We start from the raw sequence: 21628 nt of genomic DNA on the forward strand, positions 1-21628 counted from the left end.
GAAGGAGAAGGAAACGGGGGGAAAACCCCGCCGCGCCCTTGGCCTGCCCGGGCGGGGCGGGCGCGGCACGAGCGCACCGAGCAGGCGCGCTCCCCCTCCTCCTCCTCCCGGGGGCGCCCGCGTCCCTCCCCGCATGATCCGACCGCTCTGGCGCTCCTCTCATGCCCCCACTTCCGTCCCGGCCGCCACTTCCGCCGCAGGGAGGCGCAGGCGCGAGGGCCGCGCTGAGGGAGCGGCGGCGGCGGCGGCGGCGGCGATGTCCCGCAAGCAGGCGGCGCGGGCGCGGCCCGGGAAGGCGGAGGCGGAGCGGAAGCGGGACGAGCGGGCGGCGCGGAGGGCGCTGGCCCGCGAGCGGCGGAGCCGGGCCCGGGCCGAGGGGGAAGACGACGAGGACGACGGCGGCTGCGGCCTGGCCGAGCAGCTGCGAGGACTCGGACTGCGCCTGCGCGAGGTGCCGGGCGACGGGTGAGCCAGGCCACGCCCCTCACTGCAGGCCCCGCCCGCCGGCCCGTCGGCCTCGTTGGCGACCCGCCTGGCTTGGGTGGGGGGCTTCCCTGCCGCAGCCCCCCCCACGACCCTGTGAGGTGGGCGGGGCTCGGAGTCGCCAGCGAGGGTGGACTCGGTCCTAGGCCGCGCCCCCTTTCGTGGCGCCCTCCCCCGTGGGCTCTGCCCTCGCTGAGGACTAGGGCCTTGTCCTCCCGCCCGTCCTCCGAGGTCGCTCCTGCAACGGGGCGGCGGAGAGCGGCCTCGAGGCCCGGAGGCGGCCGGGAGGGGGGCGCGGGGGCCGGCGCCGGTTCGTTTGCGCCCGGAGGCTTTAGCGGGGTTTATACTGACTTTATCCCTGCCCTGCGGCCAGAAAACGATGCAAAGCCTAAAGAGCGAGCGAAGGTGGGTGTCGGTCCGTGTGGGCGGATGTAGGAGATGCAGCGAGGAACAGGAATGACATATGGAAAGTAAAAGGGCAGGGATAGAAGCGCGACGACAACAGAGCCAAGTAGCGTAAAATGCCAGGAGGTCGGTCGGTAAGCGAGCGAGCCAGGCTCTTCAACCGCAAGTCCGCGAGTAGCGCAGAGGCGCCGAGTGGGCAGCCGGGAGGAGATACTCGGGTCCCTGCCGGACGCGGGGAGCGGCGAGTAGGAGCGGCTTTCTCTCCCCGGACGTTTCTCCCGGAGGGGGCGGTAGCGCGGGCAGGGGATCCTCGTGGCGTCCGAAGAGGACAGGCGCGCCCAGACTGGCCGGGCCGACGGGCTGTGTGTGGGGTGAGCCCGGACGGTTGCGACTCGCTCCGTAGACCCTGGCTGGGGTGGGAGAGCTACCCGGAGAGGCCTCCCGTTAACGGCCTTCCACGTTGCGGATTAAAACCTCACGTCGGTCGGATGAAAGCACGAGCCTGGCTTGACTCCTGTGCATTTTGGGGAGAAGGGGGGCGTTTATTCATCCCGCTGCATTTTCATAGGGCGAGCTGGAAAGAGCCTCAGAGCGTTCACCCTCTCTGACCAGGCCACCTTTTCAAATCCTCCACCGAGGGAGCCCCCCCCCCACCTTCCAGGCTGATTTTTTTTTTTTTTTGAATCGTATGGCATAGCAGTTCAGTGTTCGTGCTGCTTTTTCTTGCTGGGAAGTCCTTGTGAGGTCCAGCAGCCAGATGCGCAGACTGTTTAGCCGAGGAGGCCGGTCTGCATTGCTCCGAGTTGGGCTGAGAGGGAGGGACCGGCCCAAGGTCACCCAGCCGGCTTTCATGCCCAAGGCGGACTAGAACTCGCAGTCCCCTCGTTTCTAGCCAGCACCTTAACCAGTAGACCAGACTGGCTCTCTCCAGGCTGATGGCTGCACTCTTTCAGAACTTTGACCCTCGTGAAATTCCTGGAAGAATCGAAAGATGGCCATTTCGACTGTATTCCTCTGCAGGCCGGTTAACAACAAAATGGTGCTGTTCTAGCAACGGTGCAGAGAAAACAAATTGCTGTGATTTTCGTGTTTTTACTTGTGAGGCGCCCAGGGTCGTCAGGAGTCGGGCAGCACGCTGATTTAATAAATAAATAAATAAGTCTCTGAAACAGTTGTGCATGCGCAGAGTAAGCCTTTGAAGAGGTGGGGTCCATCCGTGCCAGGCCTGGGGCAGGCTGAGGCTAATCCAGGCTGCTTGCCCTTTTAGGCACATTTTTGGATTTTCCTGTTTTTTCCTCCTAGGAACTGCTTGTTCCGGGCTCTCGGGGACCAGCTGGAGGGGCACTCGCGGAACCACCTCAAGCACCGACAAGAAACCGTCGCTTACATGATCAAGCGGCGGGGAGACTTTGAGCCTTTCGTGGAGGACGACGTCCCTTTCGAGAAGCACAGTGAGTTCCCCCGGTGACAGCGAGGGGCTATGGGTGCCCGCAAGGGGAGCCCGTGTTGCCCGGCGTCTGTAACCTTGAAAGATTGGTGGCGGTTTTTTAACTGTCAGTCACCTCGTGCAAGTCTGTCCTGCATAGCTCACCTGCAGTCTTCGTGTTAAGTATGATTGAATATTAATATGATTTAATAGCAAACAAAACCTTTTTTGGCATTAAAGGAACATGAGGTAGAAAACACTTTCTTTTAAGCACTTCATCCAACAACGTAGCAACATTTCTGGAAGTTTCAGGTACAACATCTCTCAACAGATTTTGGCACAGTGTTTAGCGGATATTTACCCTGTAAAGGTTTTAAAAGTAATTCATAATGAAGGGACTCAAGTAAGTGGCGGTCAAAAATTATGTGAAGAATCGTATCAGGACTGCGGCAGGAACAGAGCCTCTCGTGGTTGGGGATACGTTTGTACCTTCCGAAAAGTATCTGGGGTGGAAAAGAGTTTACTCTAGCCAAAAAGAGGGCCTTACGCTGAGATGGAACCTCAAGATCATACAAATAATGCACCATCTTACCCAGGTGATCTTCTGTACCTAACGTGGCGGGTGAACAAACACGGGGTTGAGCAGGTCTAAATTTGTGACGTTCTAAATCCAAATCTCTGTTTAATAGTTCTAAATACATAAGATTTCGTCCAGTAAATATAAGTCGTCAATTGCAATCCGAATTTGCCTGAACTTGGACATAACTTGTCGAGACCAGAGCAAAATAGAGTTATCTTTTTTAAGGTTAGTCAATCAATCCATTTTATTTCGGTCATAGACCAGCATGCAACTAGTAACACGGCAATTACACTAAAATAGAAATACAAATAAAAAGTCATATTGACAGCATAAAGCAAGGTAAAGATGAAACTCCCAGGGCAAAATTACAGAGTGCAAGTTTTAAAAAACAAAAAGGTCCTATAAAATTACAACTAATTCTACCCTGGATAATCTAAATACTATAAACAACTAGGGCAAATAACTACCAAAGGACGTAAACAATACTAAGATTTGTAAAACACTACGAGAATGTAAAACTATGCTAGCTTGTATAAACCAGGAAACTCACATCTAGTTAGAATAAAAGAGGAAACACTTAGAATTCTAAAAAAAATTCTAGGAAAAATTTGAAGATATTCAGCTACGGTCAATGAAGTAAAATCAGATTGGTCTGATAGAAACAGCTTGAGATAAAAAGGATCAGAACGACCCGGATGTTTAGTAAAAAATTGGGATAATAATTTCTGAGGAGCATCTGCATAGAGAGGACAGTATAAAATGACGTCTTCCATCATTTCAATTACTCCTCTGCCACGTGGGCACAGTCTTTGATCGAAAGCGATAATTCCATATCTCCCTTCGATAACAGCTGTTGGAAGGGCATTGGATCTAGCCGAAGATAAGGCCCCTCTAAATTTTAGAATCGTTATGCAGCTAAGATATCTGGCTGATTGGAGAAAATGTGTAGAATGGCCCGGAAAAATGTTTTTAGGTAAAACTGATAAATCCGATTGTAGCTCTAAATCAACGGCCTGTTGTTTGAGATCCGCTAATAAGTTGTTGCTTAGAAATCTATTTAATGAAGCGAAGCCTTCAGTACATAGGAAAAGTTGCGAATGGCATTTCCCGCGCATTTCTACATTTAAAATCACAGAGACTTCAACCCCCCCCCACCGCCCCTTAGTTATGTGCCCCTCCTTCCCGTGTGAGCAGGTGGCTGGAACGGCTTCTCTCCCGGTGGCCTTGGGGCAGTGAGCATCCAGCCCAGACAAAACGATTCACGCGCCAGTCCGGCTCCCCCCCCCTGCTGGCGACTCGCGGGTTGACACAGGTTGCTGGAAGAGGGCTGCGAGTCCGCTGAGGTGTTCTGGGAACATTTGATCGGGGAGCGTGACACCCACATTCACGTGGAGAGCTGCTGCTCCTTTTCCTCTGCTTGCTCTGTTTCCTTTTCCGGCGTCTCGATCGTTGCTGACATCGCTGGCAACAGCGTGGAGGAAAGGCATGGTGGTTAACCCCACGTCGGTCCGGAAGCAGCAGGCCACCCCTCGCACGCCGTGGCTTCTGTAGCATGGTTCTTGCGGTCATTTTCGCAAGTGTGCTTTTAGCCCAGACGTGCTTCCGTTGCGCACAAGCTGCCATCTCGACTTTGTTGGCAGGACCCTGACCTTGTGGGTGGGCATGAGAGCCAGCCTCATCTGACGATCACGTGGATGGTGTGATTGACCCTCACATCATCGTAACTTTGCTGCCCTTCTTCCCTGGGCACAGAGCGGGGAAGCCGAGTCAGTCCTCTGGCTCCTTGAAGTTCAGGCAAGCTCAGTGTCCACAGGGCATGGTAAAAAAAAAGTGAAAATGCACTGAGCAAACAGTAATTTGGAGATCAGTCACGTTTTTGGAAAAGGTTGCGAATGAACCTACTTTTTCAACAGCCCTTCCAGAAAACGTTAGATGGCTTGGGGGAGGCAGTTGGCGAAGTGAGCAACTGCGTTAGGGGATCTTTGCCTTCCCTTTTTGCCAATGATTTGGATACCCTTGAAGCCCCTGCTTGGGTTTTAATGTACTAACGCCTGTTAGGGGCACTCGAAAGGCAACTGAGCTAGATCTCCGTACCTCTGGATCTGTGGTCACAGCTGAGCCAGGAGCTGATAGCCGGGTTGCCCCCAGGCCTGGTTGGGCTGTTGAGGGAATCCAGGTGTCGGGCAGAGTGCAGGAGACCCAGACTACAGAGGAGGACTCCAGGCTGCCCTGCATAGAAGAAACCGAATGGCCCAGCTGCTTCTGGAACAACTGATTTGCCCAGCAAAAAAAAGATAAATGCCACAAGATAACACCTTAAAGGGGTAGGGTGGAGCTACCGCCACAAGAAAAAGTTCGGTACAGCAAGCTGGCCAAGGCAAAAGTGTTAACGATAAACCTCTTGTTGTTTCCGACGGTTCTCTGTCTCCTCGATGAGCATCTTTCTGAGCCTGCACTGTATCTCGGGTTGCGGTGGCTTCTGCAGATCGTTGGGCTAACACGGACAGCTGGCATAAGTACGCCTCAATAAGCGATCGCTGTGACTGTCGGACTTGCCCTGCTTTGCCCGTGGTGGGTTTCTGTTGCATGTAGAGTCTTTGTTGGGCTATGATTACCTTTTACTTAACCAACAATAAGTTTTATGAAGGCGGTAAGGATTTTTGTGACCGAAAGAATAGATGGAAGAAAGCCGTGTTTTGGGAAACTGGGATTACGAGCTATCCTTCATACCCTTTTGTTAAAGTGGAACACGTTACGATTAAAGTATATGAATTCTTAAGTTCTCTTTAGAGTCCTTGGACGCTGCCACTGATGTCCTGCCGGCACTCGGCCGGGAGCCGCGATGTGCTGACGACGGCTGCTCAGAGAGTAACGTGGGCATTAAGCGGGGATGCGGCTTGTTCATCCTGCGTCCGCCGTTCCAGAGAGCAGAGCGATGCCACTGAACACCCAGAAGTCGCTGGAGGCGCCCGATAAAGTGTTTTCAGGGTGGAGGTGCAATGGGAAAAAAGCTTTGATGTTTCTTTGTATAATTGTTGCACGTTCATATAATTTTATTATATATGCGTGTGTGTGCTTAGTTGTACTCGGCTATGGAGTGGGCAAACACACAAACATACGTACATAAAACCCTGGCTAAAGCTGAAAGATTGTCGTATAGCAGTCCGGTGCGCACCACTTTATTTGGTCCACCTGACCAGCCGTGAGGAAAGCAGAAGGCAAGATGGCTCGTTTCTACACTGGGGTGGATCGTTTGCCTTGGACCAAGCTCGCACCACACTTAACCGTTGCGTGGGCTTTTGGTATGCACGTTTTTCTAACAGCCGTTTTTGTCTTGCTAATGCTGATACAAATTGGAAAGGGATTAAAGTAACCCAGTTTGCAAAACAAAATCCAGTGTTATTTAACCGCCCGTCATTGGGCTATTTTTTCAGGCTGGAGCCCGAAACTTTATGACCAACGCTTTAAATTTGGCCTGGCACCCACCGATCGTCTTTCTAATAGCTGTTTGTATTCTGTTAAGACTGAGATATATATTAAAGTTGAGCGCTTACATACCCATGTAGAATTTATTGCTTGGAGACGTGGAATTACAGAATGCGAAGGTGCGAGGGGAAAATTCAAATATGCCAGGGGTGGAGTGTAGGGGCAGCGCGGAAGACCATTGTTATTTCGAGGAGTTAGTGGCATATCTTGATTTTCTCCCTCACACGAAGAAGGCTAGAGTTCATGTTGAGTTACGCTGACACTTAATTGGCTTGTTTCTATTTCTGCTTGGCATGAGGAGGGGGGAGATAAAACCACAAGATCGTTTTTTGTAAGAATAAGCCCACTCCTCCAACAGCCCTCCGGAGAGTGTGAAGGAGGAAGGGAGAGATGCAAGGAACGGGGGGGTAAGTTAAGCTGCTGTTTTACCAAAACAACGGGGGGCATTGTTTTGGTAAAACAGCAGCTTATCCGTAAAACTTCCCAGGCTCTTACCGACAGGTGTTTTTGGCCTGAGAAACGGCTAGTCGAGGTCAGGTCTCATAGCCTGCGACCATGGAAACTCGGTCACAAGGTTGAAGAGCCAGACTTTGATAAAAACTCCTGGCATAGTTTTGAATTTCTGGGGCTTCTGTACAGATCCGGCGCACTGGGAGCTGGAGAACAATTGCCACCCGGGGGGCTCCCTGCTGCCTTGGTCAGGAGGCTCCTGGCTACATAAAAGGGATTGGGTATCACCTTGCTTGGGATGTTCGATTTCGTTCTGTATTCTGTGCTTTTTATACTTCTGTTTAATCTGCCTAAACTGTGTTTCTGGTTTAAACTGTGTTTGTTTGCTTAAGTTTATTACAAACTTACAGTTTCTTTATCCACTGGCATGCTTTGTCTCTGGATCTAAAAGAACCAGTTGTCTGAGCACCTGATCACTGCCTGGACACGTGGCAGAACAGACATTCTCCTTGATTCCTGTAGCTCGGAGCGCAGCTGGGAAACCTTACTTTCTAGCTGATTGATCTGACACGTGAGTCTGATTTCTTGCTTGTTCTCTGAGGAATAAAAGGAGGGAATCAACCAAAATGAGAATCTGAAATACTCAGGAGCGGACAGCTCGGTTATAAAGGAGAGAATGATGGTTGCCATCCAAGCAGTCAATGAGTTTTGAGAATCACCGCCAAAGATGCAGGTTTGCGGTTATGGAAAAAAGTGTATGTCCCATTTGAAGAGTACTTACTGGATAAGTAAGTATAACTTATTTTAATTTATTGGGTAAATGTTTGGGAGACAGGCTGGTTCTGGTGCATTTGGTCTTCGAGGATGGCTACGAAAGGTTCCTTCTGCTGTGGGGAGCTGGGGAGCAAAGGAGACCTCCTGTCATCCTACTGCAATGGCATGGAGGCATGGCGTACCCCCCCCCAAAAAACACACCTTTATAATACCACTCCTTGCAAAGAGGTGATATTGTGTGTGTGTGTGTGTTACTATAATGTCACAACTCTTTCTTAATTCCATAAGCACAGAGAGATTGAGAAAAAAAATTGGACTCGGACATCACGATGGTGGAAAGGGGGGCAAATGCCAGCCGTCCTGGAGAAAAGGTGGAGAAGTTGCTGGTGCTCACTGACCTCATTTAAAGCCCCCAGAAGCAAACTAGGTGGTTGTTAACACTCAAGGACCCTTCTTCATCCTGAAACCTTTGGATTTCTGACTGTTGCATTCTCCCCTTGCCTGTGGGAAGGGAAGGAGGCGCAGGCAGCAAAAGCATCCGACCGTGTACTCAAACGCTGTAGCCATAAAGATGCGCAGGTACACACACACACACACACTGCACATTCCATAGGCTGACCATATTTCCTTGAGACGAAAACGGGACTTTGGGATGGCAAAAGGGGACGGGGTTAAACCTATGTCATATTCCATATTCATGAAAAAGTAAGATGATAAAAGAAGTTTTTAAAGAGTTTTTAAGATCCATTTGCTGGTCCTTAAACAGATTACTGTTTATATAAGAGGATTTCTGTTTTCATTAAAATGAAAAAGCTTTATTACATGAACCTACTGAGCTAACAATTACTCCTCAGTGACAGAACCCACACTTAAGCTATAGACTTTAAGGTATAAAAAATAGGAACTTTAAGCTGTAGACTTTAAGCTATAAAAACTAAGACTTAATATGAAGTTTAGCACAGCAGTGTATTACTTCCTCTGTGACAGAACCCATCTGTGGAACAGAATTAGTTCAGTGCCCCTCCAGGGCATTCCTGCTGATGTTCTCCACCATCCCATGTTGCGCTCTGACTGGCTAAGGCAAGAGCACAGCAAAATGGCAGCCATAATTAATGGGCTCGGCTTCCCAAGCCGCACATGGGCTCCTCAGTGTCATATGGGCACAGTGGGGCACTGCCAATCCCAAGTATGCACAGCCACTAAGCAGAGAACCCGGATGGGCTAATGGTGAAGGACCTTGGGAGACGGGGCGAAGAGACGCTGCCGAGGGAACGGTCAGATAAGGGAGGGCAGAGCCCGCAGCTGCATAATGGGAGGAGAAAGAGGCTCAGGAGGGGCCCTCCCTGGTTTCTTGGTCTGGAAAGGGGACAGCGGGAGGATTGTACCTTCAGAGTCACAAGATTCCGTTTATATCGGGGCTATTTAGTTTGATTTTAGGCGCGCTTTTCTCATTCTCAGTTTTCATTATGGTTGCATTCTATTTCTAATAAAATCAGAACTTAAACTTTGTTTTATGGGTCTGAGAACTTTATTGGAATAGGCATTAATCACAATTAACAATAAACGGAATCTTGCGACTCTGAAGGTACAAATGAAAGCTGAGAATGAGAAAAGCGCGCCTAAAATCAAACTAAACAGCCCCGATACAAACGGAGTCCCACCCACCCCCTTCAAACAACTCAAGTTCACATTCCCAGGTGCTCCTAACGAGTTCTGCTGATCAACAGGCAAAAAGACCTTGAACCAAAAAGATAACCCAAAGACATTCCTGCCTAACGAGCAGAGATAGAGCGCTTGGTACAAGGTTTCTCAGCAGCTCCCTCCCAGCTAGGAACGCGCGTCAGCGCCCTGGCATGCGAACCGTTACGACGTACCAGGCCCATCGAAACGATGAACATGACAGTAATGTACAATCAAGTAGAATCAGCTCATCTAGCGGTGTTTCCTGTCTGGTCTCCCTGGGAGGGCTGATACCAGGCACCCCCCAAACTACCTTCAAGGGCTCTGGCGAAGATAAAATTGGTGGTGGGATGGGGGAAGCGCTGCAAACACTGCCCTGAGCATCTTGGAAAAAAGGGTAGCATGTACTGTAAATCTGATAAAATAATATTCCCCTGCTTAGAAATCAGATTGCCAAAAGCATGACTGAAAGAGGGCTTTTTGTGTCCTTGAAATACGTCCGTCTTAAGGTGAACCGGACGAGATCAGTAATATGGACCCGAGAAGTGCAGATTATTCCACCTTAATACGGTACCCACATCTGCAACGTTCACCTAGCCCCTTGTGTGTATTTATCCAGCCAAAATTACGAACTCAGGAGCTTGTGTGTGAGTCTGCAGATAGCAGTGTTCACAGCAGGTGGCAATGACACCCAAAGGACGACACGGGTGCAGTGATGTCACAGCGCAAAGGCCTTGACTGATTTGCCTCCCTGGCCTGGTGTGGGATGTCAGGTACAGCATCCTCACACGGACATGCCGCCGTTTGCGCTCGCCACACGTTGGGGACTACCCCATGTAAAGACGTTCAATTAATTTGTGACTCGCTGTAGCCTGTGAGTCCAGAAAAGGAGTTAAGCCCTGTTGCAAGCCCCGCCATTGTGTTTAATTTTGACGGGGAGGAAGATTTTACGTCTCACTTGCTCAGTGCTTCTGTTCATCCAAAATCAGTTAGTCGCACGCTACATATTAGGCCTGTCAGTGTTTCAAGTATTTCTGAGGGACGCCTCATTTTCCTTCAGACTGGATGGTAAAGATACGTTTTAAAAGGACATCTAAAAGCAACTTACGTAAACATAAAAATACATTAAAATGTTCTTGTGTCCCTTTTAGAAAGGAGGAAATGTGTCGCATTAGAGGTGAGCTTAATTCTATACACAGGATAGAAACAATTTGGTGCTTTTCCCTACTTAACCCCCCACTTCCCCAACCTGGCACCCTCCCCCCAATTATATTGGATTACAACCCCCATCCCTCCCCCCTGACAGCCACTAACTGGGAGCAGAACAGCAGGAGACCCAGTGTGTGCCTCGAGGGTTGGAATAGAACCAGGCCATGGAAGCCCACTGACTCTTAGCCGAGCCTACCTCACAGGGTGGTTGTTACAGGAATAAAAATGTAGGGAAGATGGGGCATAAATTTCGCAAACCAGTGGAGTCATAGTAGCATATCTGGAAAAGATCAGGTTGAACAAGAGTGTTGTGCTTTTTCCTGCATGGATTGATTTTGGATTTAAAAAAAACAAAACTTTTGAAAGTATACGTGATGTACCCTGAGTGGGATAGTTGAATCCTTTATTTACTCTTTCGTTTTACCACCTGAGAAGCCGAGTCAGGATGTCCTAACCACTCAAATAGTAAGCAAGCTCTGTTAAGCAATCCTCCTCACTGCAATTCTGGAACATAACAAATTCCACTTAGCTCGCTGATCTTTGCCAGAATCATCGTAATCCGAAGGAACCAGGGGCCCACCAGAAAGTGGCCAGTGGCCAACAGAGGTGCCATTGGACCTTCTCTCCCTTGCCCGGCCCAGCCCAGCAGAGGCTACTGTGGCAGAGTGCTGGAAAGCGTTTGGCCCGAGAGATCAGAAAAAACACACACCAGGCATTCCTGTAAAAATAAGTGTATTTACAGAAAGCATAAACAGGTTCCATACCCAGAAATCCTGGAGAAGCTCAAAAGCTTGCTTAAACGTATTTACAATCTCATGCATTCACATGCGCAGAGCTGTGAGCAGAAACGAGCTGCTGCTGCTGCTGCTGCTGCTGCTGCTGGGCTAAAACAGAAACTCAAAACTTTCTGGTGGCAAGCTTCCCCTTAGGCAATGAGCAGCTTATTTGGTAATCCTTTTCGCACCCCAACCTGAGGACAAGTCTGATCTCACCCTGCCAGAGTGATTTTTTACCGTAGTGACCTTACTCCTTGATAACAACCGGAAATATGAACACTCACCTTTGTTATGTTAAGGAGTAAGCTGCAGACCAATTTTCTCTGTCAACTCTCTGTGTCTTGGTACAGCAAGAGGCTTGGTTAATATATCAGCCATCGTATCTTTTGATTCACAATATTTTAACATTATTTCCCCTTTGGCTATCAGGTCTTTGATATATTGATATCTGATATCTATGTGTTTTGTCCTATTCTTGCAAGCTTCAGATTTTGCCATTGCAATGCAAGCTTGATTATCCTCATAAACAGTTACAGGCTGGTTCACTTCCATGCCTATGTCTTTTAACAACTGTTTAAACCATACAACCTCGTTACAGGTTTGTACTAGGGAATAAAACTCTGCTTCTGCAGTGGAAAGAGCAATGGGTGTTTGCTTTCTAGAATGCCAGCCTAAGCTTGACCCAGCAAATTGAATTAAAATCCCAGAAGTGGATTTCCTGTCACTGAGATCTGCATTTTACTCTATTGGCTTAACAGGAAGTTACCATCCTTCTCCCTGTGTATTTCCAAGCCTAGGTAATTGGTTACTGTTCCAAGGCTTTTTGATGTGAAATGGCTTTTCATGCAGGCTTCAAAATCAAGCCTTTGTTTTTCTGTTGGTGTGAACAGCAGCAAATCATCAACATAAATGCACAGATACATACAGCCTTGTTTGTCTTTCCTAACATATACACATTGATCTGCTTTTCCTTTTACAAAACCAAAACTGCAGTTTTTCATCTAATTTTTGGTTTCAGGATCTAGCAGCTTGTTTTAACCCATAGATTGACTTCTGCAGTTCACAGACTAGATTCTCCCCTTTTTCATAGCCAGGGGGTTGCTGCATGTATAATTTGTGGTCTAAATCACCATGGAGAAATGCAGTTTGAATGTCATAGTGGTGAACTGACATTCCTTTGAGTGCAGTAATTTTTAGCAGTAACCTAATTGATTCAGTAACCTTTAGTAACAGGTGCAAAAGTCTTATCAAAATCTAAATCTTTCCTTTGAGTGAACCCTTTTGCAACCAACCTTGCTTTATATTTTTGGATTTTGCCATCAGCATCCCTTTTCAGTTTGAAAACCCACCTACAACCTAGACAGCGTTCATTGGGAGGTAGATTTACCAGCTAACATGTTTTATTTCAAGGATGCTAACTCCTGTTGCATGGCAGAATGCCAATTTTGTGCAATCTCAGGTGGTAAAGCATTCACTTGTTCTAAGGACTCAGGTTCTGTGAATATGTGCAAAGCCTTTACTGTTTCAGCCTGAAAGCGTGATGGAGGAACGCCTTTATTGCTTCTCTGAGATCTGCAAGGTAATACAGGGCTTAAATTTTGACTCCTACCACTTTCCTGAGAAGCATCTGTCTCATCAGACAGATCTTCAGTTTGCTTTTCTGGTTTAATGTCCTCATCAGGCAAAAGATCACCATCAGCAAGTCCTTGCTGTTCTCTTGTGGTGGTCAGATCAACTGGAGAGCTAGAATTTAATCTCCCCCAGTTTTGTTCAGCAAAAGAAGCGCTTTTGCTAATTATCAATTTCTCTCCCACTATGAACCTGTAGCTCCTTTGGCTTTGTTCATAGCCAACAAAGATGGCTTTCTTTGTTGTGGGGCCTCCTTTCCTTCTCTGTTGTTTTGGAATATGAACCCAAGCAGTGCTACCAAACACTCTAAGACGGTTTACCTTTGGTTTCACACCATAAAACAAATGGAATGGAGTGTCCTGAATCACAGAGTTATACAATCTGTTTTGTACCTAACAGGCAGTAGATATTGCCTCTCCCCAATACTTAAAAGATAAATGTGAATCTTTAAGCATGCATTACATCGCATTTTGCAAGGTTCTGCCCTTTCTTTCAGCAAGACCATTTTGCTGAGGGGTGTAAGGGTTAGAAAGAATTTGTTCTATCCCCTTTTCCACTAGGAACCTTTGAATTTATGAGAAAGGTATTCTCCTCCTCTGTCACACTGAAGTGCAGATACAGGCCTAGGGAATTTTCCATTTGCCCATGTCACAAAACTTTTAAATTTCTCAAATGCCTCATCTTTATGTTTTAAGGTGTAGATAAATGTGTATCTTGAGAAATCATCAATGATGGTCATTGCATACCTTGCTTGTCCAAGACTTGGAGCAAAAGGACCAATAATGTCAGAATGTACAATTTCTAGTGGTCTAGTTGTAACCCTGTCACTGTGCTTACTCACAGGAGCTTTTTGTGTTTTGCACTCTGCAAACTACACAGTCTAAGTATTTATCACAGGGTTTCAGTTTTAGGTCAGCACACAGCTGTGGCATTTGTGCTAAATATCTGAAATTAGCATGACCAAATCTCCTGTGCATCAGGTGTACACATTGGTCATGATATGGCGTGTTGCCAACTGCAGCCTTGCAGCTTGGCTTCCTTGCATTTTGCACAATGTACAAGGAGTCTTTTAACATACCAGTAGCACACAATTTCCCATTTCTACATATCTCACAACCATTTTTCTTAAATGTTATGACATACCCTGTTGCAGCCAATTGTGCCACAGATAAAAGGTTTGATTGCAAATTTGGCACATACAACACACCTTTTACAGTTTCTCCTAAGCAGGATAAATACAAGTCACCTTGTCCCATAATTTTGGTCACAGACCCATCAGCCAAAGATACACTTTGTCTTTCAGTTTTAGACAGTGACACAAAAGAGCTTTTACAATTACATAAATGACAACTGGCCCCAGAATCTAACACCCATACATCAGAATTACCCTTCTCAGCAACCTGTGCAATGTGGGTTGTCTGAAGAGCCTTCTTCTGTGTTGCCCTTGTGTTCTTCTTCTCTGTCTTTCTACTCTTGGGTCTCAAGGCACAGTCTTTCTGCAAATGTCCAGCTGAACCACAGCTTCTCGCTTCCGAGGCTTCTTAGGCTGGTGGGGCGCAGAGGAGCGGCGGAAGGGGAGGCTGCCGGAGCCGAATGGGAGCACGCCAGCCTGGGGGGGGGGCAAGACCCTGAAGGGCGGGCAGGGAAGGGTGGATGCTTGCCCGCCCCAAGGACAGCAAGCACAGCACAGGGGGGCGGACCCCGGAGGGGGAAGGCGGGCAAACACAGAGAGGGAGAAGCAGCCAGAGGCCAGGGAAGCAGGGCGAGCCCCCAGCCATAGGCGCACGGGAGGGAAGGAGGGAGGGCAAGGAGCCGGAACCGGAGACAAGCGAGGCTCCGGCGGGGGGAGGAAGGGGGGTCGGCAGCTCTTAGTCTAGCGGCTGCAGCCTCTCCCGCCCGGCCGACCGGTTGGCCAGAATCTTCCTCAAAGAGTGTGATTTCGGTTAACAAGGATTTTCCTTGAAAAGTTAAAACATTTGAGCATTTGAGCCAGGTTCTCAGATTACGTTAAGTTATGGGTTTTTAAATCATTTTTTAAAATCTATCACAATGACTGGGTTCCTATAAAACATGAAGCCCAAGTACATGGGTGAAGCTGGCGAGGCAGGAACTAGCAGGTCTGCAGACAGGCTGACGGGCTCCGTCAGCATTACGCAGAGGCCTCTCAGCCTTGAGGCGGTGAAGAGAGTTGCCAAATTTCCATTGACCTGAAAAGTTGGGAGGAAAGACGTGCATAGCTTGGTCCTCACCTGCAATAGGACAGTCCAGCCGGGTTATGCCTGCGAGCTGCTGTAAGCACGTTCTTGCATGTGGGCTAAGCGTCTGGAAAGCTGAGATTTATTGCTGTGTCTCCCATGAGGCCTGTGAGTTACGGCTTGGTGCTCTGAGCCCAACCGTTGATCTGGGGGGTCTCGGGAGCTGAAATCCAGAGCTGCTGATTATCCAGCCGCTGCCTAAGAATTCCCACGAGCCTCAGCCCATCACAAAAAATGTCATTTACCGAATTGCTCTTAGCAGTGATACATTTTTCCTAACGCCATCCAGTAACAAACCAGGAGATCTGATCCTCCTCCTCGGGGTAGCCGAACACAAGACTTCGCCACCTCCGGCTTTATTAGCTCTCAGACAAAACAAGCTAGTCAACCATCTCCTAGGCTAGCTTGTTGGCAACCCAATTAATACGGTTAACGTATGAAACCTTGAATCTCTAGGATTTCCTCAAAACGGGAGCGGCCCCTTTACAGCTTGATCACATTTCTTTTCTTGAGTTGCCCAGTATTGTTTGCACTCAGTCACTGTGATGGTTGCCTTATTCAGAAAAAACACAGACTCACCAGCCAGGGCTCAGGATATCTGGTTTATTGAGAATAGGATGCAGACACGGAGAAAGACGGGAATGAGCACATGGCGTGCGAGGTAGCCGGTAAATACCCGCGGTGCGGACCTGATCCTTCCCCACCCCCCATTGTCCCAAAGTCCTGACCGACGGTGAACCCGGAGTCTCGATGGGCGATCAGGGATTAGCGCTGATTACCTCTGTCCTCTTCCTGTGTCCGGAGCAGGTGTGTCCCCCGTGGTAATGCAGAGTTGTCAGGGAGATAGGATGACGGCTTCCCGGGTCAGGGCAAAGGTATGGCTCCTTTGTCCTTTATCTGTATTGTCTCTCAGTCTTATGGGATTAGCACTGATTCTTTCCTCCCCCCTCCCCTTCACCGGAAAGGCATGTTCCCCGTTGTGATGTATGTATACATCGCAACGGGGGACATGACGGTCACTGAAACTGTCAGGCTTTATCCAGCCTCATGGTGTGCGGCTGTAATAACGGGCTGAAGAATAAAACCCACGGTTTTTTGTTCCAATATTTTTATGCAGTGCTTTGCAGCCTGGGCAACGCTAAGCTGTGATGTAACAACGTGACCCAATCATCCTTTCACTGTCTAATGTTGGTGGATCTTTCTAGAACAGCCATAAGTGTGACGCTGTGCTCATTCTCCACCTTGTCCTCTCTCAGCTCCTTGCCATCCGGACAAGGAGCAGCATTTCTTTACGGCAGATCAAAGCGCAGCAAGCTTTTAAGGCAAGGGTTTCAAACTTTCAGGCTGCGGAACCTGTTAGCTGAAAAAGAAAAAAATGCCGGAATCCTTGATCAAGAGGCAAAGAACTAGTGATAGACAATTGGCAATAAAATGAAATATAAACCTTTATAGTAAATGCAAAATTAACCTTTCCAGTGTACAAAAAAAATGCAACTTGAATTTTACAGTTATTGGGGAGGTGAATGTTTTAACCAAACAGATCAATGCTTTGATATGACTTCCTCTTCCTTTTCACAGTCTCACTTAGAAAGAAATTGTATCCTTTCAGCGCAAAGCAGGATGTCCGTTTTGTGGGGATCCATCAGCTACTCCGAGGGTTCTCCGAGAGCTTGCTTGCTTATTTATTTATTTATATTTTACAGCACATGTTTTATTTTTTGGTTCATTATTGTAAACCATGAAGAGCTCTGGGTAATAAATCCAACAAATAAACAAACATGGTTGAGTCAATAAGCACGGTTAAAGAAACCACGGCTTAGCATGATGCATAAAGGAGGCCTCTGTCTTTCAGAGAGTCTTGAAAGGACCACCGGCTGCTATGCGTCAGGAGGCGGCACAGGCTCGTTTTGGAGCCCAGGTGGATCCGGTGGGGTTGAGCTCTGCTTCGCTTGCAATGGGGAACAGAGGTCCCAGCTTCTAGAGGCAGTTCAGCTGATGGAAGCAACGTGGGGAAGCAGCGTGTCTCCCACGTGGAACATCAGGCTTGCTCTCTGCTCTCATCCAAAGGACCCTCGTCTGCCGGAGCTGCCCCTCTGGAGAGGCCCACCTTCCTGAGACGGACCTGCTGGGCAGAGGGAAGACGGCCGTTCTCCGCGTCGCTCCCGGACAATGGAGGGCCGTCCTCCGGTGGCTATGGTTGGCCACCGCACGCTCTGTCTTTATGAAATAGATGAAAATGCTGATTTACTCCCAGGGTCGTTAGGCAAGGCCAAATGTCAGCGGGGAAGCCAGTAGGAAGCTGCCAGTCCCAGGCGGGCAGGCGGGCGAAGGGGCTGCTGCCAGGCAGGGGAGGGAGCCCAGGGGTGCATGTGGGCGCAGGGGAGGCCAGGGGGTGCCCGAAGGGGCATGAGAGGTGCCGCAAGGGTTGCGTGGGTGCAGCGAGTGATCACTGGCTGCTGGCAACGAAAGGGCAAAACCGCCTTAATTAGAATGCCTGTGCACGGCCTGCGTGCCTTCATGGGGTTTAGTGCGCTTTGCATTTTGACTGTCAGGTAGAACACTCCAAATACAAAGTATTTATTATTATTATTACTATTATTTTTAAAAAAGCTTGGATGATTCAAGCAAAACAACCGAGGGGGCTGTTTCACTCTGGCCCTCCTATTTTGCAGAAGCGACACGGTGACGTCAGCTCTGTGCTCTGGGACGAAGCACTCCAGCGGGCGCACACGTCCCTCGGTGGACAGCTTCGCCAGTTGGAGGAACAGAACCGTCAGTTCCTCAAAGAAAATGGGGAGATGAAGGAAGGGGTGAGCAGGTGAGAGATGCCTGGACAGCAGTCCTGAGACTTTCACCGCCAGAGATGTCGCCTGTGGTGAAGGTGGTGGCGGCAGCAGAACCGATGGCAGCCCCGGTTCCTGGGGGAGGGTCGGAGGTCACGCGTCCCTTCGCAGGTTGGTTAAAGAACAACCTTGGTAAAAGCACAAGGCTCAGAGACCATCAAGGACTCCACAGTAGGCTGCTTTATGTTATAAGTTGCCCCAGCCGTGCAACAGAAAACCAGCGTATCCCTCGAATACGTCAGTCGCACCGTTGTCCCAAAGGATCGTTCAGGCTAGAGGAATGGGCACAAGAGTGGAAAATGCCATTCAGGTAAGCGCACAGGCCATCCTCGACTTACAGAGGCAGCGCGAGGGTGCCAGGATGGCCGGAACGTTCCTTCAGCGCCATCGTAGACTGACTGTCGCCTCCTTTCGTATTACTGCACCCCGGTCAGCATCCCCAAGGGGATTACTGCCCTGGGCTCAGCAGCGGTTCCCGCGACCCAGAGCCTTGGCCTTCGTCCCTCCGGAGGCCACCTTTGAACAGACAGTTACCACTAAATTTTATTACGCCATAAACATCCATAATTCTGTAAAAACGTCCCAAAAGAGCAAAAGGAATCTTAGTTTCTAAAACGATACTGGTACTATTGTTCCTGGACGCAAGCATATAAGGATTACTAAATATAAATACCACCTCATACATATTTAGATAAACTGCAATGGATGTTTGAGGACAGGGCAGCTAATTACTGTCATTAGCTGGATGCTGCATGTAAGACTCTTTGATAATTGACCCAATATTGAAACTAATGTCCCCCCCCCCAAAAGGGAAAGAAATTAATGCATTGTGGCTCATTACAGTTGCAATCCTGCATATGCACGTCTCGGAGTCAGTGGCACCTTTCAGTAGATACGTATAGGGCAGGTCTTTGGAACTCCCCCTCGCCAAACAAACGGACGTTTATCTGCTTTCAGGGTGAGACTTTCCTGGCGTCAAAGCAGTCCTCCTCAGAGTTCACCAAGAATATTTTGCTATTGCCCCTGATTCGTATCGAACCGTCTGATTTTTACAGACGTCGGAGAGCTGCCAAGAACCGCCAAGAGGACGGTCCAGGGACACCCCCTCTGGGGGCTCGGGGATGGCTGGGAGCACCCACCGGAGGCCTCCAGGATGGCAAAGACCGACACGCTCAGCCGCCCACCTCGGGCGTGGGAGGGAGCAGGGAGCGTGGCATCTGCGTGGCATCCACTCACTCCGAGAGCTGCCTGGGGACTGGACGGCTCCCAGCATCTGTGGCCAGCCCCAGGAAGAGGGGCTGTCAGACCCTCCGGTCAAAGGTTCAGAGAACCCCCTTCTTGGAGCATCTTCCACCTGTCTCCCACCGGTGCGAACAGACTGCCTGTCGCCAGATGGGAGGGGGTGCTCGATTGGAGTGCGAACTGAATTGTTATGGTTAGCGGCTTATTGCCACCCCAAGGCCATGCAAGCAGAGAACATCAGAAGGGCCATCTGGCATGGGAAGGGGGGTGGCATGCTTTAGTGGGTAAAGGGGTAAGAGGGCAATTTAGAGAATGTAGTTTTAAATGTTAGTTTGAGCGGGAATTGGGCGTTCACAGCTTTCTCCCTGTGCTGGTCGTTTCGCTTCATTAAAACAGTAGAAAGAGCCCGGTCTCCGGACTGTCATTGAGTGAGTGCGTCAGTGCTTACAGGGGCTCTGAAGGGGCCACCAGGAATGTTTGTGAGCAGCACTGTGAACGTGGACAAGGTAACGGTGCGTTTCCTTGCAAGGAGGTATTGAAATGAATTTGGCAGTTCCTGTACTGCAAATCTGCCATCAACAAGAAATGGAAAAGCAACCCTATAATAAAAAGGAAGGGTCACATCTGAAGGCTTCGGTTTAACTGATAAATAAAATTCAATAAAAGCTTGCCTTGGCATTTTTGAGACAATGCCGAGCTGATGTTGGGTCAGCGGGCAGCGACTCAGCTGTTGCGTGTTTCAGACACTCCTTACGGGCAGCAAAAAGACACGCTGAAACGGGAATTTGTGTCGCGACGATGACTGTGGTGATAAGCCTTCCATTGTTACGATAATGTCCATCCGAGCGCGTGGGGCTTTTGAAAGGAGGGGAAACGGCACAGCTGAGCATCGGAATGCTGGGTTGGGGTCAGGGGGCTGTGGGTTAGGCCAGCACACCTTTTTTAAGGAATCACAATTTTTTTTAATTTAAAGACCCTTCTACAAAAACGCATGCCCCCCCCCACTGGAGGCCGGGCACCAGCGCACTTCAAAGGCGAAAAGAGGGACAGAGCAAACTGCAAAGCAAAAACAAAAACCACGGAAGCCCCCCAGCCCCCATGCCCCCTGCTCCTTAATAAGGCCAGCGGATATCCCCCAGGATGGCTCCATTTCCACAGCACCCAGCACCCGGGTCTGTGCAGAAGCTCCCAAACTCAAGAGGCCATGCTCAGGTTATTATCAAAGTCTGGCCCTAAAGCCTCGTGGCCCTGTTTCCACGGCACTGCGGCTGCAGGGTCCAACCTTGGCTGGATAGTCCCCAGGGTCTGGAGCGCCGTTTATGACATGATCCAAGAGCCTGGGAAACTATACAGATAAGCCAGTGCTAACATAAACCATCTTGGGGTTTTCTCTCCCCCCCCCCCCCGTTTCAAACAAATAAAAAAACAAGCCAGAGAAACATGAGTATAACTCAAAATAACTAAGCTTCTTTCTGCGAAGGAGAAAAATCAAAACATGTCACTTAATCACCTCAAAATGCAACGGTCTTCCACGTCACTACATGGTCAAGAGCAGGAATCCAATAAGGAAGCGGCAAACATATTTACAGGCTTCTGCATTCTCACAGGCTCTCGCTGGCACCTTGAAGTGGTCCTCAGATACACAGGAATTGAACTAGAACTTTGCCATCCAGATTTTATTTTATATTTATATTCTGTACTTACATTCAGTCATCACAACCTAAAATCAAGACTTGGTTCTTTTGCGTTACGAGCAAAAGGTCCAAGAACAGCTTCCGCCTGGAAACAACCGGCCGCTCTGCCGCCTGAGGTTGGGGAGAAGGTTTGCCTGCGGTTGTTCCAGCAGCTTGCTCTTCCACGCATTCTTGCATTAACGCTTCCACTTACCTTCCTGAAGCCTTGCTACCGTTGGCCCGGCGGAGAATTCCAAGCACGCCTGCTCTTACCTGTTTACTTAAAGAAACGAACACCAAGGTTGGACTCCTCAAATTCTCTCCAACGGGTCATCTTGCAATATGGGGGCAGTCAGAGAGGACTTGAGGGAACATCAGGCTCGCTGCCAAGGGGAGCTGAGGTAGCTATGACCCCTCCCCAAGGCACAGCTCAGCCCCCTCCCAGAGGGGCAGGATCTGCCTTCCCGAATCCTATTCTTCCCCCCTTCATTCTGCCGTTTTTCCCCATATCAACTTTTCCAGTTTATGAGCTTCTATTTTGCATATATGTATCAGACAAGACTTCCTCCATCCAAAGCTTATTATGAAAATGCTCTTGATAAAGAGACTACCAATGTCTCTTTATCAAGGAATGGGAGAGAACTGTATTCAGGGGTCTGCATTTCAAGCGAGGTGAGCCTATTCTGACTATCTGGAGCAAAAGGCCCAAATTAGAAC

The 21628-nt window shown here is 49.1% G+C and overlaps 2 protein-coding genes across 4 annotated transcripts in view; one reads left to right on the plus strand and one right to left on the minus strand.

Moving 5' to 3' along the window:
* LOC134507016 (ATP-dependent RNA helicase DDX19B) overlaps nucleotides 1–21628 on the minus strand; it is a 445506-nt gene that overhangs the window by 28241 nt on the left and 395637 nt on the right. The window lies entirely within an intron of this gene.
* Nucleotides 216–19642, plus strand: LOC134507018 (OTU domain-containing protein 3-like). Of its 3 annotated transcripts, XM_063317430.1 has the most exons (4): nucleotides 216–465; nucleotides 2191–2339; nucleotides 17826–17971; nucleotides 18954–19642. In XM_063317430.1, exons 1-3 carry the CDS (start codon nucleotides 257–259, stop codon nucleotides 17837–17839), a joined length of 372 nt encoding a protein of 123 aa, XP_063173500.1. In that variant the 5' UTR covers nucleotides 216–256; the 3' UTR covers nucleotides 17840–17971; nucleotides 18954–19642. The 3 variants fall into 3 exon arrangements, with proteins under 3 accessions (XP_063173500.1, XP_063173499.1, XP_063173498.1); XM_063317429.1 differs by lacking the exons at nucleotides 17826–17971; nucleotides 18954–19642 and adding an exon at nucleotides 5675–10386; XM_063317428.1 differs by lacking the exons at nucleotides 216–465; nucleotides 2191–2339 and adding an exon at nucleotides 10401–17349 and having other exon boundaries at nucleotides 19052–19642.

Source organism: Candoia aspera, chromosome 18, assembly GCF_035149785.1.
Source record: "Candoia aspera isolate rCanAsp1 chromosome 18, rCanAsp1.hap2, whole genome shotgun sequence".
Lineage (NCBI taxonomy): Eukaryota > Metazoa > Chordata > Lepidosauria > Squamata > Boidae > Candoia > Candoia aspera.

Coding starts and splice junctions, on each gene's coding strand:
- LOC134507018 (XM_063317428.1), top strand. CDS start 17,323: ATGGAGGGCCGTCCTCCGGTGGCTATG. Junction 17,350..17,825: donor GCCGTCCTCCGGTGGCTATG/GTTGGCCACCGC, acceptor CCTATTTTGCAG/AAGCGACACGGTGACGTCAG. Junction 17,972..19,051: donor ATGAAGGAAGGGGTGAGCAG/GTGAGAGATGCC, acceptor TGATTTTTACAG/ACGTCGGAGAGCTGCCAAGA.